The 24,557-nt window shown below is 35.4% G+C and overlaps 2 protein-coding genes across 4 annotated transcripts in view; one reads left to right on the forward strand and one right to left on the reverse strand.

Annotated features, from left to right (window-relative positions):
• On the forward strand, positions 1-8,017 carry agt (angiotensinogen). 3 transcript variants are annotated; one of them, NM_198063.1, is made up of 5 exons: positions 1-35; positions 1,582-2,371; positions 4,813-5,083; positions 5,163-5,313; positions 7,007-7,422. In NM_198063.1, the coding sequence occupies exons 2-5, from the start codon at positions 1,606-1,608 to the stop codon at positions 7,181-7,183; spliced, it is 1,365 nt and encodes a 454-aa protein (NP_932329.1). In that variant the 5' UTR covers positions 1-35; positions 1,582-1,605; the 3' UTR covers positions 7,184-7,422. The 3 variants fall into 3 exon arrangements, with proteins under 3 accessions (NP_932329.1, XP_073775420.1, XP_073775421.1); XM_073919319.1 differs by lacking the exon at positions 1-35 and adding an exon at positions 657-930 and having other exon boundaries at positions 1,473-2,371; positions 7,007-8,017; XM_073919320.1 differs by lacking the exon at positions 1-35 and adding an exon at positions 657-902 and having other exon boundaries at positions 1,473-2,371; positions 7,007-8,017.
• cog2 (component of oligomeric golgi complex 2) overlaps positions 7,618-24,557 on the reverse strand; it is a 22,905-nt gene continuing 5,965 nt past the window's right edge. Inside the window, 11 exon segments of the mRNA NM_213354.1 lie at positions 7,618-8,323; positions 10,518-10,698; positions 10,783-10,922; positions 11,843-11,985; positions 12,088-12,160; positions 14,395-14,577; positions 14,656-14,807; positions 16,070-16,131; positions 21,598-21,737; positions 21,888-22,014; positions 22,113-22,237. Coding sequence (NP_998519.1) covers positions 8,216-8,323; positions 10,518-10,698; positions 10,783-10,922; positions 11,843-11,985; positions 12,088-12,160; positions 14,395-14,577; positions 14,656-14,807; positions 16,070-16,131; positions 21,598-21,737; positions 21,888-22,014; positions 22,113-22,237 — 1,434 coding nt within the window. The 3' untranslated portion in view covers positions 7,618-8,215.

Raw genomic sequence — 24,557 nt, forward strand, 5'->3', positions numbered from 1 at the left:
ACAGTCCAGCTCTAGAATCAGCAAAGCATCTGAAGGTAAACAGGAGCTCTGTCTTTTTATCTTTTTTCACACTTTATGACCGATTATCTACATTCATGTTAAGAGTAACCGTTTAATGATACTGATAAGCCTTTTGGCTGAGTTAAATTATGTTTCAGAGAGATAATTGATCCACATGTATTACTGCATTAAGTTTTCCTCTGGGACTTTGGAGTGTCGTTTTAGCACTGATTATAATTACAATTAAATAAAAATGTTTAAAAGAATATTTTTGTACTTTTTATTTTTATTTTTAGGGTTCCCACAAGTTATAGAACTTTTGAAATACTATTGAATTGTAAATGGTCTTTTCCAGACATTGAAAGTTAGGAACGCATAAAAAAAAAACAAATAAATAAATAAATAAACATTATTTAATAAATTTTACATATATATATATATATATATATATATATATATATATATATATATATATATAAAATTATAGAATATTTATAGAAAAAAAGTCATTTATTTGTCATTTTAAATGTTCATTTTTAATTTGAAATGTATACTTTTTTCTATACTATTCCCTTTTTACTGCATGCTTTGCCTTTTGTTATAGTTGCCTAGTTTTCTGTGCTGTTATATTCCTTTACAACTTTCTCCCAATATAGGTCATCCTGAACTTATCTGAAAGCCTCTGAAAGTCAGGGAATTTGACATTTGGTTTAGAGTGCGAACCCTGTACTATTAATTTTAAAAGCAGTGTGTTGTTTTATATTGTTTTATCTTTAACACTTCGATTGTCAGAATAATTTGAGGAACAAGGTTACAAAAAAAAGCCTTTTTATTTGAAATAAAAAATATTCTGCAACACAAACGTCTGTCACTTTTGACAATAAAATTTGACAAATGAATCAGCTTAATGAATTATTGTTATATTTGAATGTATTTTAAGTTATCATTTGATATAGTTTTAAACTTTTTTTAAGTTTATTAATAATTATACATATATTATAAATATATTCATTATTGTTTTAATATTTATAAGATGATTTAATATTTTATTTCATTTATTTTTTTTTATTATGATTAAATATCTTCAAAATAATTTTAACTAGTTATTTTATTTATTATTATAACTATTTTTGATGAAAAAGCTGAATTTTGTGCAGAAGCACAGTGTCAAGGGATTTTAAAAATAAAGCACTTAAAGATAAAAAATAAAGCACTTTATTTAACTTTGTTTAAAGAAATGTTTCATATATGATATATATTAGGCTTAGGCTATTGTGTTTACAGAATGTTTATCTAAGATTTGCATACAGTAAAAATTAGAATGTGCTCACTACAAACTTTTTTTATCCGATTCGTGTTCTTGTTTTGGGGTTATTGACCTTAAATGGGTCAGTACAGAGACCTCAGAAGTATGAGCCACTGGTCAATTAATTCTGTGAAAAACGGGGGTGGAAAAAGCAAAGACGGATCAGCTATAGACTGCCCTCTTTTGGCTTTAAAATGCACATTAAGTTTTTTTTTTTTTTTGCATATTAAGTTTCTTATAATTCCGCTATTCATCATCATTCATTATACAAACAGGGGTCTCGCGGATTACCCGACAAGATGAAGATGTTCCTCGCTTTCTTATTTCTCTCCTGCTTTGCAATGGCAAGAACCAATCGAGTGTATGTCCACCCATTCAACCTCTTCAGCTCTGAAAACATCAGCTGTGAGGTGATCCAGAGTGAAGAGCACAAGCCGCTGGAGACCGTTCATCCTCTACCTCCTCTTCCAGGCAGCACAGATCCAGACCCACGGACGGCCAGTGCAGCCGAGAGCCTAAAGAACCTCACTCAGCGCACTGCCGTGCTTGCAGAGCTCCAGAACTCACTGGGTTTGCGCATGTACCAGACGCTCAGTCGCACACAGAAACACACCAATACGCTTCTGTCACCGTTAAACGCATTCGGTGCATTGGTGACCCTCTATTTGGGAGCTTCCAAAAAAACGGCCATTTCATACCAGCAGCTGTTAGGACTCAATCTGGAGTCTGAACAGACAGATTGCGCTTATTTTGTTGACGGACACACAGTTTTACGCACGCTTCAGGCCATCAGTGCACATGTTGACGAGTCCCGAAAAGAGCTCAGGACCCTCGTGTGGACTTTTGTTAACAGCGATGCAGATCTTTCCAAAGAGTTTCTGCGTGGGACTCAAGATTTCTCGGATGATTCTTTTGTTCGATCGGTGGATTTCTCCCAGGCAAAGGATGCAGAAGTGGAGGTCAATAACTTCATCCAGAAAACCTCTGACAACAAAGTGAAGAGCATGTTTAAGGGCGTAACTCCAAAGACTGACCTTCTGTTTGCTAGTTCAGTGCATTTCAAAGGTGAGTGGTTTTGTTGTTTATTTAAACAGGCATCAAAGTTAATCAGACTTGATAACAATGTGATACATTTAATTGTCTATGATGTTTCCTTTTTTATTTATATATTTACATGACTCTGGAGCAAAAAAAGTATTTTTTCTTTTCTATTTTTTTTTTTTTTTTTGGTAAGGTTATACGAACAACTCAATGACTTGGCCCAAATTAACTCAGTGCACATATAGTACACAAATCATAAGAATCACCTATTTTGGTGACATGGACAATTCTTTTTGGTTACACACAACAGCTTTATGTTGGTACTTTTAGAGTAACAGAACAGAACAAATTATAGTAAATATGCTCATGTTGAAACTTCTGAAATAAAAAAAAACATTTCCATTTAAAAAATTTTTATTATATAACCTATATTATTCATATTAATTGTTATTATAAGCAATTTTTGTTTCAAAAAATTAATTTATTCATTTTCCGCTTAGTCCTTTTATTATCAGGGGATGCCGCAGCGGAATGAACCGCCATCTTATCCAGCATAGGTTCTACGATGCAGATACCCTTCCAGCTGCAACCCATCACTGGGAAACACCCATACACTCTTGTATTCACACACATACACCATGGCCAATTTAGCTTATTTAATTCACCTATAGTGCATGTCTTTGGACTGTGGGGGAAACCGGAGCACCTGGAGGAAACCCACGCAAATAAGAGGGAGAACATGCAAACTCGACACAGAAATGCCCACTGACCCAGCCGGGTCTCGATCCAGCGACCTTCCTGCTGTGCTTCTTGCATTCAAACAATTTAATATAGGAAATATTCTCATGGAGGTACAAATGATATTAAATAAAAGTATTGCTCATTTTTGTTTCACAAAAAAAGATTGAAGTCTCATAGGGGCAGTTCTATTGATGTAATGAACACGTCAGGGTGCTGTTGTGTTGACCAATGTAATCCATACACATACAAATAAAACAAAACTAACTACTTTAGAAATTAATTGTGTAATAAAGCGAAACGAGAAGAAAAAAAAGATTAAACACATAAAGAAAAGAAGGTGTAAAAAGGCATGGAAAGCCCAGACTGAAGTGGTATCTTTTTAAAAAGAACAAATTTGTACCTTAAAGGTCCTTAATAATACCCTAAGGGTACATATTAGTATTTAAAAGTACAAAAGTGTTCCTCTTAAAATTTTAGGTACTAATATATACTTTTGAGGTACCAATATGGAAAAAAACTTTTGAAAAGGTACCACCTCAGTGAGAGCTCGCGTACCTTTATTTCTGAGAGTGTAGTAAACAGTGATGACTCTTGTCAGTGTAAATGAATATTAGCTGCTTCAGTGCTAACACCTACATTGCCAAATGATGCCAGCGCTGGAATTTCAGCAAGAAATACAGTCCCAAATACAGCCAGAGAAACTCTCAATGGACCCTTTTCTCCAGCCTGTTATGATTGGTTTAATGGTGATCGCATCTTAAATCCTTTCTAAATCATTCTTAAGTTTTTAATATTTAGATAAAGGAAAAAAAACATATTACCATTTTTATCTATTTATGTATGTAGTTTATCATCTTTGCTTCAAATTACAAAAAACAAATTACCGCTTGTGTGAGGCATTTCTAATGCAGCATCTATGGGACAGGGCAGTCAATTTGACGAATTTCTCTCCTCTGGCTGCCGTTATCATTCTCACACAACACAATTTTTTTTTCTTTTTCTGAAAGTACCATTGTGAAGTTTTCCTTTTATTTTTTAAGCAAATAAGATACAAATTGTAAAAAAAAAAAAGAAGATTTTAATTATTTAAATTAAATAAAAAAGGATTTGTTGTACTCTCCCATTCACTGAGCTCTATGACGACTTCCGCTAACGAGAAACACAAAAATGTAAAAAGGGTCTGTGGGCTTCAGAAAAGAAAACAAAACTGCTATAGAATGGCCCAGCCAATCACCTGATCTGAATTCAATAGAAAATATGAACTAAAGGTCAGAGTTCATAGAAGAGACCCACTAAACAGTCAAGATTTTTAGGCCTTATTGAAGTTGACTATTTACTGAGCAATGCATGCAGCTGCATTCTCTATACACGTCAAGCTGGCATTACAAAAAAAAAAAAATCTTTATACAAAGTATTAAATACATTTCAGTGGTTCAGTACCTTTTCCTTGTGTAATTCCATTGTCATTACACAATGTTAATATTTTACCAGTTTTTGGTTTAGTTTTATCATTGCTTTTGGATTATTTGTTTTTACTAAAATCTGATACAATTTTATGTCAGCAGCTCCTTTAGAAATAATTTTACCAGGAAAAATTATGATGTTTTCAATACTTATTTTATCCATTCCACGGTATATATTTAGTTTTAATCTTACTTTTTGCTCTACATGTAATTGATAAAAATAGGCTGCATTTTTATATATTTTAATACATCCTATTCCAGGTAACTGGAAAACTGCATTTCAACCTGAAGCAACCAGTGACCAGGACTTCTGGACTCAAAAGAACTCCAGTGTTCAAGTGCCCTTCATGATGCACACTGGAGACTACAAATACCTGGATGATGCTGGCAGAAAGTGCTCAATAGTCAGACTGGGTCTCAGCAAGAGGACGTTCATGTTGCTGGTGCTGCCTCATGAGGGAGCCAGTCTACAGGACATCGAGAAGCCGCTCCTCACAGTCATTCCTACATGGCTTCGACACCTCAAGGAAAAGTGAGAACATTTTTGATCTGAGAAAATGACAAATAAGATCACAAATTTGCTTATCTTTTTGTGTTGTATCTCTCGGCAGATATCTGGAACTATCTTTGCCCAAATTCTCCTTGACTGCTGTGACTGATCTGAGATCGGTGCTATCAGAAATGGCAGTGGAGAAATACCTCATGGGCTCTGATGCCAGTTTTAGAAGAATGAGCAGCAAGGAGAACTTCACTGTTGATAAGGTAACATTTAGCTCAGAGCTACAGTTTTAAACCCAATTAAATATATAGAAGACTGTTTTCACCACAGATTAAAAATAATAAAAGTTAATTGCAGATGTTTTATTTAGAATTGCATATTATTATTTCCGACTTTTATTCCATCTTACAATATTGTATTTTTCTGTATTTCTCCATGTCTCAGTTTAGAACTTTTTTTTTTACGTTTACGTCTCACAATTCAAACATTTCTTCATAGAATTTACAAATTTTTTTACATCTAATGACTCTGACTTTTTTTTTCTCAAAAAAAATCTCAATTATCACACAATTTTGACTTTTTTTCCTTCTCAGATTTTGGACTACATTTGAGTAATTCTCAATTTTCTTCTCAGATTTTGAAATTGACATTTTGTAATTCTCAATTTTTATATTAGATTTTCGGAGTTTACATTTTGTAATTCTCAATTTTTCATTAGATTTTGGAGTTTACATTTTGTAATTCTTAATTTTTTCTCTGATTTAGGAATTTACATTTTATAATTCCTGATTTTTTTCTTACATTTTCGAGTTTACATTTTGTAATTCTCAATTTTGTTCTTAGATTTTGGAGTTTACATTTTGTAGTTCTCTTTTTTTTTTCTCTGATTTTGGAGTTTGCATTTTGTAATTCTCGATTATCTTCTCAGAATTTAGAGTTTACATTTAGCAATTTTTGACTTTTCAAGATTTTTTTTTCCCATCTAACAATTCAGACATTTATTCGTAGAACTGTTAATCTACATCTTTCAATTAGGAATTTTTTCATCCAGGTTTATTGTCTACATCTCGCCTGTACAGTATGTTTTTTCTTCTCATAATTATTTCTCACAAATTCAACTAAGAATTGTCAATCACATCTTCTGATTGACATTCTCTACATTTTCTAAGAATTCTAAGATTATATACAGTGCATAGTATACACAAGTACACTCCTCACAAATCTCTCTTTTAAATTCATATTTTTAATAAGCTTTACAATATTATATTTGTGCATATACATTAGATTAGTCTGTACTGAAGCTAAATCTGGAGTTTATCTAACAAAATAACGATACGATAACGGTTCAAAAACTAGTACAGCCAAATTTATGTTATAGAAAAATATTAAATACAAATTTTAAAAAAAGAGGAAAAATCAAGAGAAGCAAAAAAAATTGTATGTTTAGTCTAAATTTTGTAGTAATTTATTTTGCTTGAGTTTAATTGTATTATCTTTCAATTTCTAAATGTTTGGAGACTAACATATCATTTTAATAAATATATCTGTTTAATAAATCTATTTTCGTTTAAATGCAGCAAAATACATTGCCTGTTCACTGAGAAATGGATAAAAATATAAATTTTCAAAACATGGAGTTTGTTTACACATAAAAAAAAATTTTAAAACCTAAAAATGCAATTGCAACTTGTTATTTCAATTAAAAATATATATATTTTTACCCTCACAACTCCAAACACAAGAAAATATCAAAATTGTCAACTCTGAAATATATAATTTTGAAAAAAAAAAAAAGTATTTTAACTTTCTTAAAGAATTGTGAGGTAAAAAGTTAAAACAAAGAGCATCAGGATGTGGCTTTAACCAGTTCTGACCATTAACTTTTTTTTTTTACTTTACAATTAACATGGTTTCCACCAGTAATCTTTATGCTGTGTACCTGTTTATATCTCACAGGTACTCAACAAGGTGGTGTTTGAGATGACGGAGGGCGGATCAGAGGTTCAGAACAGAACTGATGATGGCAGAGCTCCTCACAAAGTCACGTTCAATCGGCCATTCTTCTTTGCTGTTGTAGAGGGAAACTCAAATGCCATATTAATGCTCGGCAAAATCATCAACCCAACAGCCTAAAAACATGATCGCAGTTTTGATGATGACTTTATAAGAAAATATATGCCTACATTTATCTATCTGTATAGTAAATCAATGGACAGCATTAAGACCAGGTCAACCGGTGATATGTTTGTTTAGACAAGCTTAATTAAACTAGTCTTTATTCAGATGTTTTATGTATCTGCTAATTTCAAACTACTGTAAATAAAAGTAACTGTACAAAGTAAAATATGTAATAAAACTGACTAAATAACCCAAATACTTTATAATAAGTAATGGATCATATAAAAACACATGAGCAACTGCTTTAAAAAGACACAATTTTATGTAACTGTATATCAGCAACATCTAAATTTCAACACAGTTCCAGTTTAAGGGGTTGCTGACCTTTCCTAAATGTTGGTCAAGGATATTTTAGTAACAGATTAACTTTAGACACACAATCACTGAAATCTCATACTATCCTCCGATTTTATTGTTAAATCCTTTTTTGAAACACAAACTCCATCCCAAATTTGATATTTAGAAAAGACAAAGAAAAATAACCATTTGACTATAAACCTCTTCAGTGTTTGCACTCTATTTGGCAGGGTTCACCAGAGCTGATGTCTGAGCAGAAGACTTTCTGACAGACACAACACAAGTCAAACACCTGTGTTGTGTGCTGTTTTTTTTCTGATGTAACCACATATGACAGGACACAACAGCTCTTAGCACTTTATACGCTGAGTGCTGATTGGCTCATACAACAAACTCTATTCATTTCTGCGATCATTTCGAACCATAAATATGACATTTCCGGTCTTATTATCCCATTACAGTTCAACAATAAATAACTTATCTGAGAGTAAATCACATTCTTTTAGTGTATTCCTTCTCCAGAAAGACTGAGCTGCTAGTAGAACAGTTGAGGGATGGCAGGACTCCATAAAACCGTTCCTGAGCCATATTTTCTTAATCTTTCTGAGCATATGGATGCTGAAGGCATTCGATCAGGAATCATTTTGGACCCTACTTTTTGATCTGGCTCCTTCGAGGGGCATTTGGATTTTAGGAACCCATCTGCTCAGTTGAAGCGAGATCTCTTGCCTCCTGTACCAGCTCCAGCAGAGAGGAGAACATGGTGATGTCACTTGGCTGAAGACCCATATTCTCAATCTTGAGGGGGAATAAAAGAGAGCAATGTATAAATAGATGGGTAAAGTTTGTGAAGAAGCATTAAAGGTGGTTTGAGTCTGACAATTCTAAGTAGTTCTAAAAGCTTTAAGTTTAAAGGTCATACTTCAGATAGACCGATATGTTGGTTGCTAGGCTGAGATAATCTGGCTTGTTTCTAGGAAACAGCAGTTAAATAGGTACATTTAGGCTGCATTTATTCTGCACGGTTCAAGTGACTCTATTTTTTTCCCCGTCATGCATCACAGAACAGATATGGACTATGTAAGTGTAAGCAGGAAAAAAAAATCCCATGGATTTCGATTGACTTAAATCAGATTCAGGCCTTGTTCATATGTGGAAATTTATCCGATATTAATTAGATCTGTGCCCTCGTGCCTGTAGTGTAAGCAGGTAGATCAGGTTTTTTTTGACCTGACAATGCGAGTTGCATATCATTAAAAACTGTAGTGAATGACCTCAACTCTGACGGTTTTGTTTCAGAACAGATTCCAGAATCTTAAATCTTATATACGGGGACTAAAAAAGCTTTCATATTGTTATGTAGCACACGTATTTAAGCATGTTAATGAGACAGAGAGAGAGAGAGAGAGAGAGAGAGAGAGAGAGAGAGAGGGAGAGAGCAATATCCACCATGTAACCAATATAAACTAATATAAAACTGCTGCATAAATTACGTCATGGACATTACATTAAAATGCCTGCTGTTTTAAAAAGGCCTAGATTAAAAGAAGATGGCAAAATGAGAACTTTTCTGTCATAAACTATAGTAAAACAACTTGTCAAAAAGAATTAAATACATGAACAGAGAAAAGGGCACTCTTTTATTATCAGCTGTCTGTCAGCGCCCGCTCTTTTTCAAGCTCTTTTTTCGTGGCTATCGGATAATAGCCACTTTTAAAACATAATGTAAGCTAGGCTTCAAAAAGTAAAATAAAAACGGATACAGTAACAAAATCAGAACTGACCATCAAGATCTGCAGCGGAAATGCAGCCTTATATAGACTAGGCAGGCATGATGTTGTTAGGGGATTTGGGACATTTTTTAGCGGGTTATGTGTTGCTCTGGGAATTTGGGTGGTTGCTAGGGTGCTGCTCTGGTAATTGGGTTGTTTCTAGGGGGCAGATAGGCAGATTGGTTTCAATAGACAAACATGGGGTTGGTTAAGTATACAAGGTTTGAAAATGCTATGATGTTCCTGGAATGTTGCTATATGGCATCTCGTATATTCTAGATTACGATTGTCAAACTCAACTCCTGAAGGGCCGCAGCTCTGCATGGTTTAGCTTTAACCACCTCTAACTCACAACTGATTAATAGTCTCTAGTAGTCTTGAACAGCTTAATTAGTTAGATCAGCTGTATTTGATTAGGGTTAGAGGAAAAACGTTGGAATCGAGTTTGAGACCTATGATCTAGATCAGGGTTATCCAAAAACGGGTCTTTGAGGGCCAGTGTCCTGCTGAGTTTAGCTCCAACTTGCTTCAACACACCTGCTAGGAAGTTTCTAATGGATGTTTCTCAATTCCAAGAATACAGAGAACGGACTTGTGTTCTTGTAGAGGGCGGTCTTGCCAAGTTACCTCGGAAGACACACGTCCTCCGTACTTGCGGTCTTGAGTTTTGGATGTGAACTTTGGCAGTTGATGATGACATTACACAAGAACACAAGGACACAAGAACAAATGTTGAGAAACAACCCGTATATCTAGTAAGTGTGTGATTAGCTGGTTCAGGTGTGTTTGATTAGGGTTGGAGCTAAACTCTCCAGAACACCGACCCTTCAGGACCGAGTTTGGACACCCCTGTTGCAGATGGTTGCCTCGTGACACTAGTGGCATCTAGTGGATGTTTTCCAAATAGCAACAGAGTGTCGCTTTTTGGTGATTCTATGCTTTTTGGTAGTATGGTGGGTAATAATTAGGTTGCTATGTGGCATTCATTCTGGATGGTTGTAATGTGTTGCTATGTAGTTGCTCCGGTCGCACATTTACATTTATGCATTGGACACATGCTTTCATCTAAAGCAAAAGGTAATCATTTTATCAGTTCAAACTTTTCTTGAGAATTGAACCTACAACTTTGGCACAAGCACCTTGCTCTACATTATAAGCTACATCTGGGTTGTTTTTAAGAGGTTACTTGTTATGCACAAATAAAATATAAGATATCAAACCTGTTCTCCAAGATACTCCACATCCAGTGCCAGCTGCAGACGGATCTTACTGTCATCTGATGGCCCTGCATTGACCCCAACCGTGCTGGTGGTGGTAGTTTTCCTAGCCTGTTTCAACCTTTTCAGGCTTTCCTCCATCTTCCTCACTGAGCTCAGCACGTCTGATATAGTCTCAAAATATCTATTAAACACAGAGGACATTTTCATTCGTGTTCAATGTAGATATTTTTTCAAAACAAAATTATTAAGCTTGGCACTGTTTTACCGATGGGTGCAGTCTGACAGCGTGACCCGGAGCCACTCCTGGATGATGGAGTCTTTCACCACATTTTTCGAGTCAGTGACCAGCTGATGGAGCGGCCGGAGAGCATTGTCCATGTAGGCCGAGGCTCTAGTGGGCACTTCCTATTAATGAGAGAGCAAACACAGTTAAATCCAGAACACCGGGCATATCTTTCTGTTTTCTGCCAGATTTTTTTAATGGAGTGAATTAGTTTTTCTCATATTGTAATATATATAAAAATGAAATGACGTTTAGATGTAAAATGCAGGTAATTATTGGATGGAGTCAGATTTATCCCTTTAACTGCCCTACCAAGAAAAACAATTTCGGTTTGCATTTCTTAACACCTAATGTCGCTACTTAGCACACTAAATGCATTTTTTTTTATTAAATACCATAAATTCTAACCTCTACCAAATGGTTGACACGTTGGTTTATGGTAAAAGTGCCAGATTTATTACATATACTATGAAAAACCTGAAAATATAAAGTGTAAAATATTCAAAATAAAACAATGAATACTAAATCATATAAGTAAAAATATAGTCAACCATTATAGTTAACCAGGCAGAATGCAATGGGCTAAATGCAAAGTTTGTTGATTGTAAGAAATGGCCAGGGTTTATGTGGACTATATAGTTGGACAAGTGTGGCATACATCACAGAGCATCATAATAGGTTGAATTATACAATTATAAGTTATAAGGTCAAACAAATACTTCAAATACAGCAAAGTCAAATAAATAAGCATTTAGAAAACAAATGGGGTGAATTTTCATTTTATGCCAAGTGTTAGAATTTATTTAAATGTATTTTTTATTATGATAAAATATTCTAAATTCTGCTTTAAATGTTTAAACTGAGCAACTACTTTGAAAAGTCTGTGAACCACATACATATTTATGAGTGAAACAGTCAAACAAATAATTCATAAACATCAAAATAAATCAATAATTTTTTTTTTCTCCCTCCCCAGCCTGTCACAGATGTTGACTCGTTGATTTATTCTGCATGACTTTTAAATAATACATGAGCATATAACCTTGTTGGTCCTTCGATAAAGTCGCGGGACTTCTGAAGCGTTTTTCAGGAAGCGAATGCTCCTTTCTGTGAGATGCTGAGTCATTCTGCTGTTCAGTGTGGGGACGCAGCTGGACAGAGATGTGCTGGAATCCTGCAAGGCTTCTGGAGCATCAAGTAGAAAAACTCATTATATAGGAAGATTAGAAATGGCATCAGAAATTACTTTAAACTTTGACTTAGAATGACTTTAATCAAAAAACAAACCTGAAACTATGGCAAAGTTTTGGAATCCAATATTCTCCAATTTTGCCTTGATCATCTCTGAGATATCTGGAATCTGGGAACAGAGTAAAACATTCTTTACTTTAAAGGTTCAAGACACCCTGGAGTACTTTCTTTGACATTTTTAAAGATTTGTGTGTGCTGAGCAAAACTGGATAATTTTGAGCTTTAATTTCATCTTCTGGCTTTAAAATAATTTTTGAAACGGGATCAAAATCGGTGACGAAGTGCGAATTTGCTAATGGAATGATGTTTCTCATAATTATTTACAGCGGAGTTGTCTTATCCTATGAGAAGACAGTGCTTTATAATTATTCATGAGAGCATGTACTTTCCGAAGGCAAGGCAGACCTGCCTAGCAGTGAGACCCAAATACTGGGTGAGACTGTGTCCGCGCACGCATATTTAGCCGTTCGTGTTTGTTTTCATGACCTACGGGGTTTGCTGCATGTTTTTCCCTGCAATACAATCAGGGCCGATACAGCAAAGCTGTTGGTTTGCAGCAAGCATTTTTGTCGAGAGAGCTGTATGAGAATTGGAGAATGGTGGACTTTGTATTTTATCAGTTGAGTTTGTTACCATTCAGACGAATCATCTATCCCTGCTGCTGTGTTCGCACATGTTAAAAATCCTCCAGATTACCGGCAGGGCTAATGGTTGAAATGGATAGGGAAAGAGACCTGCTGCACTGCTACCCACTGTGTCTGCATTCAGACCCAGGGATTGAGAAGAATAAGTCCTCTTCATTTATAGTGTTTATATAAACACGATTATTAAATTATTAATAATTATTAAATTAAAGGTTAAATTATTGTTTATTTTTTTGCATTTTAACTCTAAACTATAAAACCATGGGTCTCCTCACAGTTTTTCCTTTTGTCAGCCAAATTAAATAGTTTTTCGCTCCCCTCTTTTTCCCCTGCTTTGCCAGCCATGCCCACTTCTCCCTCTGCTCGCAGCGCTCCTTGCCCATCTCGAAGCATTTTATGAAAAAAATCTGAGGTAGACTTAAAACGAAAGAGGGAGGTTTCATGACCATTTAAGAGAATAGTCAAAATTAGACATTTTTCTACTCAGCACATTTTTGCTCCTAAGTGAACACAAACCTAAACTGTTAATTGGTTATTTAAACTACTCTTTTATTGTCCGAACATAAACAACTAAACCTGATCAACATTTCACAAATTTAAGGTACAGAACTTATAAAACTTGGATTGAAAAAGGGTTTTGTTCCCTGACTTTTGTCCAAAACTGCAAACTGTTTGCTCTCTCTCTATCTCTCTCTTCACATGCTTGCTTCTTCATTTTTATCTATAATAAGGCCATACATTCATATCACAAAATATTCTGAGGGCTGTTGAAATTAGGTAAATATCATCAAAAAAGCAAACACTGGCATGTAACTTTTAATAAAAAATAAAAATAAAACAAATGTTTGCTGGGAAAGCCAGATCAGATGATCAATGAATTGATTTGCACAGTAAATATAACTGAATGACTTTGTTAGAATGGGGGAAAATGTTAATAAAATAGGCTTGATAGATATTAAATTATTATTAAATCATATCCCACCACCCCTAGTACTTGTAAAAACTAATAAGGGAACTTAATTGCTTCATGTCCCATGTCCCAGCTTAAATTGATTGCGTGGAATTGGGTTCCACACAATTCACTCATGTTGTCCCAACAGAAATTGATTATGTTAACACACTGAACATAAAACAATTAAAAATCTCAAGAAACTCGTTGTTTCAGCTCATTTTAAATAAATAGTTTAAACCAGCAGCAAAACCATTTTTTTAGTGTACTGTGAACTCAAAACCTGTGTTTTCACTAAAACATAAGGATTACTAGCAAAAAGGCCATTACAAAAAAATGGTTCAAGGAATATCCTCCATCTGTAGGTGAATGGCACAATATTGTAAAAGAGGTGTATGATATGGAAGTACTTACACTTGAGACAACAAGCCTATAAAATATATGCATACTGGGGTAAACATTTGAGAACAATGTAATGTTTTAATTTTACCGTGGTGCTTTTATTTATATATTTCTGGAGCCTGATATGTAACCCTTAACAAAATTTTATATAGCAACATTTTAACAACCATAAATACGAATGTAAATAACATTGTATTGGGTGACCTTTGGCACCTGTATTATATGTCTTTTCTATTTCCATGTTCCTTTGAAAATGTTTTTTGTTCTAAACTGTTTTGAAAAAAAGAAAAAGGAAAAAAAAAAAGCACGAGGACTCTGTAAACTATTTTAAATGAACATTTGAATTACCTTTCCTTGTAACTTATCAACATCAGCTGCAATGAAGAAAAGCTGTTTAGTAGATAAAACAGTGGGACCGCCAGTTTCACTGTCTGCATCCTGTGATGTGCGGCTGGATGTGGAAGATGCAGAGCTGGGAAGCGGCCTTACTGAATCTTTGCTTGCCTCTGTAGATGATGTTTTTGTTAGAACCTGTGAGACAAAAAAAGGAAGACATGAACAATAACTCTATTATTATGATTCAAATTCCTCTCAGCTGGAATGCATTACCTCGGTAAGAAAGGTGGAGTATCTGGAGATGAGCTGCAGAGTGAGTTTCCAGAACCGATGAGCGAGGGGTGGCAAGTACACCTGGTCAGTCCAGCACCTGCACACACAGCTCCACAACACCTCGGTCACCTGCAGGTGGAAGCTGCTGCCCACTGCGTTCACAAATACACAGAGCAGACTGGATGTCAGTGCTGATCTGTTACACTCTCTTAAAAGTGACAGCTTTATATTTATCATAAAAGGCAGGTCAACAGGTGTACAGAGAAGGATAGACCACACATCTTTATGATGCATTCATTGTCACATTAACAAAAAACACATTGGGCTCTATTTTAACGATCTAGGCGCAAAGTCTAAAGCACATTGCGCGTGTCCTTATCCACTTCTGCTATTTTAAAAATAGAAAAATTATCTATGCATCCTGGCACATGGTCTAACAGGGTTGTGCTTATTCTCTTAACGAGTTATGGGTGTATTTTGAGCATAACGGAATCAAGCTAATCAGAGGCTCATCTCCCATTCCCTTGCGTCAGTTGCATCGCGCCATGGGGCATTTGCTATTTACATGGCAGACTTTGTAAGTGGAAACACAGAACGCTTCACTAGCGAGAAAATGGAGACCATCTGCAGCGCGAGGATAAAGAACGAGCCTCCTCCATTTGGCCTCTTTACTTTCTCTTTATTTTACTTTTTCTCTTCATTATTGTAAAGAAGGTAACAGCGTTGTACACTGAAGACACTCATTAGCCTACATATTTCATTTCATTTGTTAAGCACAAAGATTTGTTTTAAAACTATTTCTAAATTCACTTCTAATTTCCAGCAAATTAATAAATGAACAATAATAATGAAGTGTGGTCAAAAACACAAAACACACGGCCTATTCTTATGCTCCATATGGTGACGCATACATCTCTAAAACCTGACAGGTGGACAAATGTGAACTTGTTTTTATTAAAACAAATATAAATATGCATATAATAAATAATATTGCCGAGATGAGGCATGGAGGCAGTGGTTTTTATATTTAGGTAAAAAATAATAATTTTTAATCCTTTTATTTTTTCATAGATATTTTTGTATTGCTTTACATACTGTGTGTATTAAACAATGTGTAAGCGTTTTGGAGCTGCATAGACGCATAATTAAAATGCTCAGCACTGGACTTCAGACCTGTTGGTCAATGGCACAGTCTATTTCAGTTCCTTAAAATAGCAACACACTAACAATGCACCTTAACACACCTCCTTTTTAGACCAGCACACCCATGAGTCCACAAAGTGGCACAAATGGACTTACTATTTAAACGACGTGCTACAAAACATGAAAATAAGGGTTGCACTAGTCTGAAAGTTGCAACAAATCGCACCAAACACGTCTTGCGCCAGCTGTAAGATAGGGCCTATTGACTGACCTGGAGTTGCCTCTAATCCATCAGCAATGGCACTTTCTAAACTTCCAGCAATCTCCTTGAAGCTAAAAAACAAAACACATTTAGGTCAGAATGTCAACAGATAGCAGTTATGTAAAAACTTTCTTCAATTTTATCAGTTAGGAGCCATACATTACAGACTTTTGAGCTCTTTTAACAACCATTAATTCTGTATTAAGCAGAGATTAATTAATCATTCATGATCTAAAATGTCAGGCTGGTAATGAAGAATCCAGGACACAGATGCACAACTGACTGTGTGTAACCTCCACATGGGAGATGTATATTGAGTATATAGACATGAAACAAAGTGACTTTTAGACTTCCTATTAAATTAAATCAGAGAACACGTGCTGTCATTGGACTTTTATTCATTCATTTATTCATTTTCTTGTCGGCTTAGTCCCTTTAATAATCAAGGGTCGCCACAGCGGAATGAACCGAAAACTTATCCAGCAAGTTTTTACGCAGCGGATGCCCTTCCACCGGCAACCTATCTCTGGGAAACATCCACACAAACATCCACATACACACATACACACACCCACACACCCACACACACACCCACACACCCACACCCACGGACAATTTAGCCTACCCAATTAAAATGTACCACATGTCTTTGGACTGTGGGGGAAACCGGAGCACCCGGAGGAATCCCACGCGAAGGCAGGGAGAACATGCAAACTCCACACAGAAACGCCAACTGAGCCGAGGTTCGTACCAGCGACCCAGCGACCTGCTTGCTGTGAGGCTACAGCACTACCTACTGCGCCACTACCTCGCCGACTTTTATTTGTACCAATATTTAAATAAATATAATTTCAATACATTTCAAATTCATTAACATACAGCTATTGAATCTCCTCAGTTCATCTGTATTTACAAGGTATCGGTTTGTACAGAGACCCGGTATGCACACGAAGATGGGGAAAAATGGGTGGAGGAAAAAATAACTGGGTGATAGGAATATATATATATATATATATATATATATTTTAAGTTTTTGCATTCCCTCGCAAAACTGTTGTTCCCCTCCCGTTTTTGCCAGGATTCTTCTGTATTTTACCATTCTATCCTGCTAGTTCTCCCGTATTTTTAATCTTGAAAGCATGTTGAAATTAATATAATGTCTGCATTTACTTTCTTTCAGTTAAAGATGTGCATCGATCATGTGCAACCTCTGAATCAGCGAATGCATGTATAAGCACTGACTGACGAAGGCGCTTAGTATGATAAACTGATCCCAGATCAGCTTTTGTACACACCATTTAAAGTGACACCACTGTTATCAAACAAGTCAAGAGCTGCAAATGAATGATAAGAGAGGTGTCAATGCACAGATCAATAATGAAAGCATTTGATTACCTGTTTGTGATCATTTAAGAGAAAATTATTTACGTTTAAAATAAAATATGCAGGAATTACATATTATAGTAAGTGTTTTTGTCAGACACAACAGACACCCAAATCCCAAAGTGTCCTGCACATTAGCTCCTCTTCAAATGGCATGTACAGAAGCTGATCTGGGATCAGTTTATCATATGGAACGCGTCCTTTATTCACTGCATTCACTGATTTAGAGGTTGCAGGGCGACGATCGATGCACAGCTTTTATTTAAATTTCATATGAATTGCAACATGCTTTCAAGATTAAAATATGGGACAAATATGGGAAAATACTTAATGATAGGATGATAGCAGGAAAGAATGGTAAAATACGGAAGAATCCCGGCAAGAATTGGGGTTGACATGTATGAAGTGAACAGGAAGTGGGAACGCAAAACATCTTTGCGAGGGAACACAAAAACTTAATATATTTTTCTATCACTCAATTGTTTTTCTTCCACTAATTTTTCCCCGCCATTATGTCCCTTCCAGGTCTCTGTATGTTTGAGTAAAATGTTAATTGATTTTTGTTAAGGGAAAAAAAACATTTGAATTGTAAATGTCAATTAGTCATAACAAATCTTTCATATTCCACTAAACATTGCTTTTTAATTCTAAAATCGGTATTGTTGTCTAAAACATTATATAAAAATGTCTGTAAACACAGCTGTGTATCTGTCAATTATTATTTTAACCAAATAAAAATATTATATTAAATTTAGACAAAATTTTATTAGTTTGCATATTTTGTTTTCTGTTATGTTCAATAACTAGAAAAACTACAGGTAGTAACACGGTTTCAAATCCAAACTGTTCAACTATAAAAATAAAAACAGTAAAACACTGTATAACACAAACTGTATGTAAAGTACTATTACTTTGGCTCCCGTTTTTGCTGATGATACACAAAGAATTGTTTAAACACTGTTATTGCAATATTACACAACATTTTTGCTTGGCTACTTTCCTCTCGAGAATGGCCAACAAAATTGCATCTGGATCCGGTCACCCTAATTAGCTGTTCACTAATGGCATAATTTCCCGAAGTTGCCCAGTAACATTGCTCTAAAAGTTGCCCAGTGTATCATCAGCCTTAATTCCAAGAAAAAGCAAATACAATATATAGGCTTTACTGGCTTAAACAAACTAAGATAGCAGTGGACTTTATAACCAGTGAAGATCAAACATCACAGAGCAAAAACTGTTCAGCCTTAAACACAGATCGATTCACATCCAGGGCAATTATCTCTCTTTAAATATATTGCACAAGATCACAGAATCCAAGCTGCACAGGAATTAAAAAAAATAAATAAATCAGGAGTAAATCATATTGTTCCCAATAAACATAAAAACTATTTCTATTTCTATATCTAAACTATTTATTTCACAGAGCAGGGAAAGTTGGGTCACGGGTCAAGTTGGGTTATTCTGTATTGACCAAGTACACTAGCTAACAAATACAGCAGTGGAGTGGCATTTCTGGATTTTTGAATCCCAAAGTATACTTCAGGTTTTATGGTAAAATTGTGCAACACAGTAGACTAGGGCTGCACAATATTAGAAAAATCTGACATTGCAATATTTTGTTTTTATGTGATATATAATGTAATATAAATACAATTTCGTCAGATTGCTTTAATTACGCTTTCTTTAGAACAAATTCATTAATTTAGATTGATTAGGATCATTCTGGATGGGAATCAATATAATAAAATATAATAATTCTAAACAAATTTGATAAACACAAAAGAGCAAAGAAACAAATGAAAACAAAAACTTAACAATCTTAGTAGTATTCAAGTACAGAAATTGAATAAGCAAATGTAAAAAAAACATTTTAGTCCACATCATATTAATAATTTCAATAAAATTAACCTTTATTAAAGATAAAAATGATTCAGTCTGTTTTGCTGCAACACTTTACGCCATATCAGTGACTAACAATTCATAGGAGGGCTGTTTTAACATTCTAGCACAGGACAAATGTGGAAACCTGATGTAATTAATGCACTCAGACATTCTTCCCCAGAGTATTAAAGCTCTTTCTTTTTGTTTCTTGTCGTGCACATTAAAGGGGTAGTTTAAACTGCTATGATAATACTACAATTTAATAATAGGCATAATAATAATGTCCTAATCAATTATTGCTTAACCAAAAATTTAACAGATAGTATAAGACAGCAGAATGCAGTTTGGGTAACTTTAGTGACTTTACTGGCAATTGTTCGTCTTGGTATCTTTCTTTTTTGTCAAATTATAACAAGGGAAAAATAAATATCCACATTTAATTTACATGTTCAATTCAGCCAGCAGTAACATTTTACTAATGCACATTTTTATACAACTCTTAATACGCATATGAGGAAAATCTATTAAATGAGACAACTTGAATCTAATATTAGCAAAATGATCCTATTTACACCACCAGCATAAAGTGTAAACCACAAGGTATAAAACTGATTATAATCAAATGGGCCTTGAATATTAACGAAAATAAAGCTTTAGTAAAAATAGAGCACTTACGCACATTTATTTCAACGTTTAAATCAGCCACAAAATTAAAATGCATGTGTATGCGACCGCACACAGGGAAACAGAAAGTAACTCGAATAGTACAGTACCTTAAATGTCCAGTAGGTGGAGGGGTCAAAACCACAAGTGTATAGGTCACTGTACAACAATGACTTCGTTTGCATGGACATCAGTAATCTCATTATTATTATCTAATTAAGACAATAATAAGATTAAGGTGTTTACTTTTGTTAAGTTGCTTTTTTAATGCTCCTTTCATGATCCCGTTTTACATGTTATAACACATAATTCGATTAATGTCATCGCGTCACCACACTATCCGCATTTCCTCTCGAGTTTCATGCAGTTTCGGGTGTTTCATTTTTAATTTGTCGACTTTAACGGCAGTTTGGCACTTTCACTTTTATTCGAGAACATTTTACGCATGCCCCCTGTGACAAACGAGATTTTTGGCTGCATCTATGACCTGCTGGAAGATTGTTGTTTTAATGGAAGTCCATACCACATGCTGAATGGAAGAAAGAAAAACTCCCCATTTCACAATGCAGGTGTCTGTGGTCTGCACTGACTCGGTAGGTGCAGAGAGTGTCAAACAGCCGTGTGTTGGTGTGTGTGAACTATTCTGTTGCAAAGCGCGGCGGAAAGTCCTACATGGCAGTAATAGTTTGATTAAGGGGTTTACATGTTTGTAATGTTACCACAATTCAATAATGCGACTAAAATCTGCATAATCCCCATGTTCCCAATCCGAAACTCCAATTCGATATCTCTTTAGTTTGAATATGACCTTAATCGGATTAAATTTATCAAAATGGCAGATGGTAGACTCTTCATGAGAGAATTCTCTTACTTGAATTAAAATCGAATTATTGGTGTCCATGTAAACCTAGTCATTGATAGTGATTTAAAAATATATGTTTTGTGGGCCGAATCTCATTACATTTTATGTCAATTGCGAGACGGAGGGATGATGGAGGGGGAGGGGCGCAAATGGCCTGCGGGCCGGTGTTCTAGAGTGGTAGTTAATTTCGATAGATATTTAAAGCTGACAATATGTGCTACCCCTGGAAATTAACTACTACTCTACTGAACAATGTAGAAAAAGGCGTAGCAGCTTCAAATGTCTATCAGAGAAAACTACTGCCTTAACAAAATGCGCTACCCCTGTTTTTACACCGTTCTTTAAGTAGGTAGTTCATTCTGATAGACATTTGAAGCTGAAAAGATGTGCTAATCCTGTTTTTTTAGCTAAATTATGACAGATTGAGCTACTGGTAGCACATTCTGATGAGGTAGCACACAGATCATAGGAACACCAGCAGGTTGAGACCTCTCCTTTAAGCTCTCTTGAAATACTCACACAGTCACAGGCCTTAAAAACAGATGCAAATTATACATTTATACTCTATTATAATAAAAACTTCTGCTCAACTAATACTAACTCAACGTTGCAGATCCGAATGCAAATGCAAACATTGTGGTATCGATGCTGAAACAATATATTGTGCAGCCATACAGCATATGTGCAGTATATTTTTTAAAGTGGCATAAAAACAAAGTACACTTCGGGCTGAAGTCATCATACTCACCGCAGCTGGAAATACACTGGCAGGTTCCATTTGTTGTGAAAGCTCTGGTAGCTTGGATGTGCTCGCAACCTCTTCACACTGGCCTGAGAACCACACTGCCTCTCAAACTTACGCACAAAATCCATGCTGACAGTGTATCTCTGCACGAATACAAGACATAAATTTAAAGACAAATAAAAAAAATTAAGACAAATTTTAACTTCAGTCAAAACTGCAAAAAAAGTTTTATATGTATCCTCCAAACTTTATAGAAAATATGAATGCACTTTTTTTTTTTTTGCTTTGTTCACCTCATAAAACACATCTGGGTTTCCGGGATTAAAAAGAGAAGGGACTCTTTCCTCAACACCTCTAATGATTTCAGGCCAAACGGAGTTCACTAGGAAGTCGTATCCGGGAACAATGTCAGCTTTATCACTAGATGTGCATAAAGGGAAGCTCATTAAAATATATTGTGTATGATCTGACTACAATGGCTCAATGCTGTAAAAGTTTTATGTGAGTGGCAAACATACCTAGAGATTGCGCCACCGGTCACCTCTCGCAGAAGTCTGCAGTGATGAGGCACAAACTCTAACAGCTTTGCGTACATCACCTTAAGACCATTAGGGCTAGACTTGACAAACTGTTCAACTATAACCTGACAAAAAAAGAACAGTTGTGGTTAGAAGATTGCAAGGTTCTCCTTCATATTATGTGGACTTAACTACTATGCATGTACATTTAAATTGATGAATTGGTACAAAGCACTTATAGGGTGCTTTCACACTTGGTTCAATTGTCTGGACCAAAACCTAAGTTCCAGTGTCCCCGCTTGCCACCTTCTCAGTTATGTTCACACTAGGGTTGTAACAATATACCGGTATGACGGTTTACCACGATTTGAACGTGCACGATTATCATACCATGAACAATTGCATATCAACGGTTTTAACCCTTAAAGACCGAGACAGCCGCCCGCGGCTAAAAATAAGTATTGCTCTTAAATGTTTAATAACTTTTGATCCGCTGATCCGATTCATACAATTCAAAGATTGGCATAAAGAAGAGAATCTCAGCTTTCCAGTGCTGTATCACATAACTTTCAGAGGCTCCGGAATCAGTGCGGTTACGTCATCAAAATTTGACAACGCTGATTTGACAAAGAAACGCTCGTCACTGTGTCTCCGGACAAACCAGACATGACACATTGATGCATTGTCCCTCATCCATGCCCAGATTGGTTCAAACTCGCTATATCACAACCAATAAGCATAGGTTTCACTTTTGTTTGTGGACCAACACTGAGCTTTTTGAACAACACGGAATGAGAGATAGGCATACATTTCTGCGCGGCTAAATAAAACGCAAAAAAAAAAAAGTTTTGCATGAAATAATTCTCATACTAAGTACTTTGCATGCACAGCAGCACAGAAACATGACAAAACAGTGACACAGCAAAGACGAACTGCTGCTCTTGCTGTTTTCAAAAGACACAAATGAAGGTGCAGCTGTTTGTCTGCATTGCATACAACCACATCCAAATCCATATCCACAGACAACCATATCCATGCTGGCACATAAAACCTAAGGATGTTCCATATTGAATCTAGTTTCGTTATGTAACTATTTATAGTATAGTAAATATTTATATCTATTTTTTTACTGAGGATTTGCACCATGTTTATTTGGACTTTGACACATTATTTATTATTTTTTGATTTGTTCATTGTACAAGTGGACACATTCTCTCACCTCAGCGGTCAAGATAAGGTCCTGAAAATCTCAACATGCTTACATTTCTTCATCACAGCCTAGACTGATAAAAACAACGCTTTAAATACATGTTTACAGCCATAAACTTGGTATTGCACTTTTGGTCTCCCATTTATCCTGCTTATAAGGAAGGACAGTTTAAGTTTATTTTTGTCTAATCTTAAAAGACCCTGCTTGTTTATTCCTTCTAATTTAATTTATTAAAATGGGAGATTTTTCAGTTTATTTTTATAAAAGACTTCTATAGTTCTATTAAAATGGTTCTTTCAAAAGTTTGTTGAAATAAAACCTTTGTTCAGTCAGAAAACGTGTTCTTATTCTTTTCAGGGTCTTTGCTATGAGAATTACTATTTAATACCGTATACCGCGAAACCGTCAAACCGTGGTATTGTTTTAGACGATTATCATACCGTAAAAAATTCATATCGTTACAACCCTAGTTCACACTGTCTTTTTTTTTTTCTGAACCCCGGTACGTTTGCAGCATCGAGCTGCTGTTTAGTTTACGGCTATTGGCGTAGGTAACAGTCACGAAAGCCAAGCACCAAAATGAAAAAATATTATAAATGTTCAGAACATACTGAGATGTCTGCAGAAGCTTTTTTTGGAAGAGACATCATCACAGTGTTTGTCTTGGCTTAGTACCACTTGTCGCCAAGGTACAGTACGTGATACAAAGACACACACAAACACGAATAAACATTATGAAAATGATAGTCTGTTGTACAATTGGCGGTTCACTTCTGTTATTTGGTCCGATTGCATTTATAACATAAGTAAACTGTATGAGAGTTCGCTTGAACCGTACCCCAGACCACCTCTTTCAGGCGGATCCGGGTACACTTCAAGGGTGCGCACCCGAGTTGAGAAGATGCGTTCATATTAGCTAAACGTACCGTACTATGATGTCAAATTAACCCAGGTGTGGACCAAAAGTGCTAACGTTATTGTAAAAGCACCCATAGTGTAAACACTTGGTTTTTACATTGTTCCTAAAGTATTTTAAAAAAATGCCTGCATGTAATTATATTTCTAATTACACTGTTGACCCATACTTAAACCTACACTTAATTTCACCAATTTGGGTTGAAATAACCCAACATTTTTTTAAAGAGTATACCCATACCACCAAAGCTGTCCCTAACCTTATCCATATCCCACCTCAAAAGCAGTGTCCCCTTTTTTAATGCAATAACTACTGTACA

This window comes from Danio rerio, chromosome 13, assembly GCF_049306965.1.
Source record: "Danio rerio strain Tuebingen ecotype United States chromosome 13, GRCz12tu, whole genome shotgun sequence".
NCBI lineage: Eukaryota > Metazoa > Chordata > Actinopteri > Cypriniformes > Danionidae > Danio > Danio rerio.

Coding starts and splice junctions, on each gene's coding strand:
- agt (NM_198063.1), top strand. CDS start 1,606: ATGAAGATGTTCCTCGCTTTCTTATTTCTCTCCTGCTTTGCAATGGCA. Junction 2,372..4,812: donor TAGTTCAGTGCATTTCAAAG/GTGAGTGGTTTT, acceptor ATCCTATTCCAG/GTAACTGGAAAACTGCATTT. Junction 5,084..5,162: donor CTTCGACACCTCAAGGAAAA/GTGAGAACATTT, acceptor ATCTCTCGGCAG/ATATCTGGAACTATCTTTGC.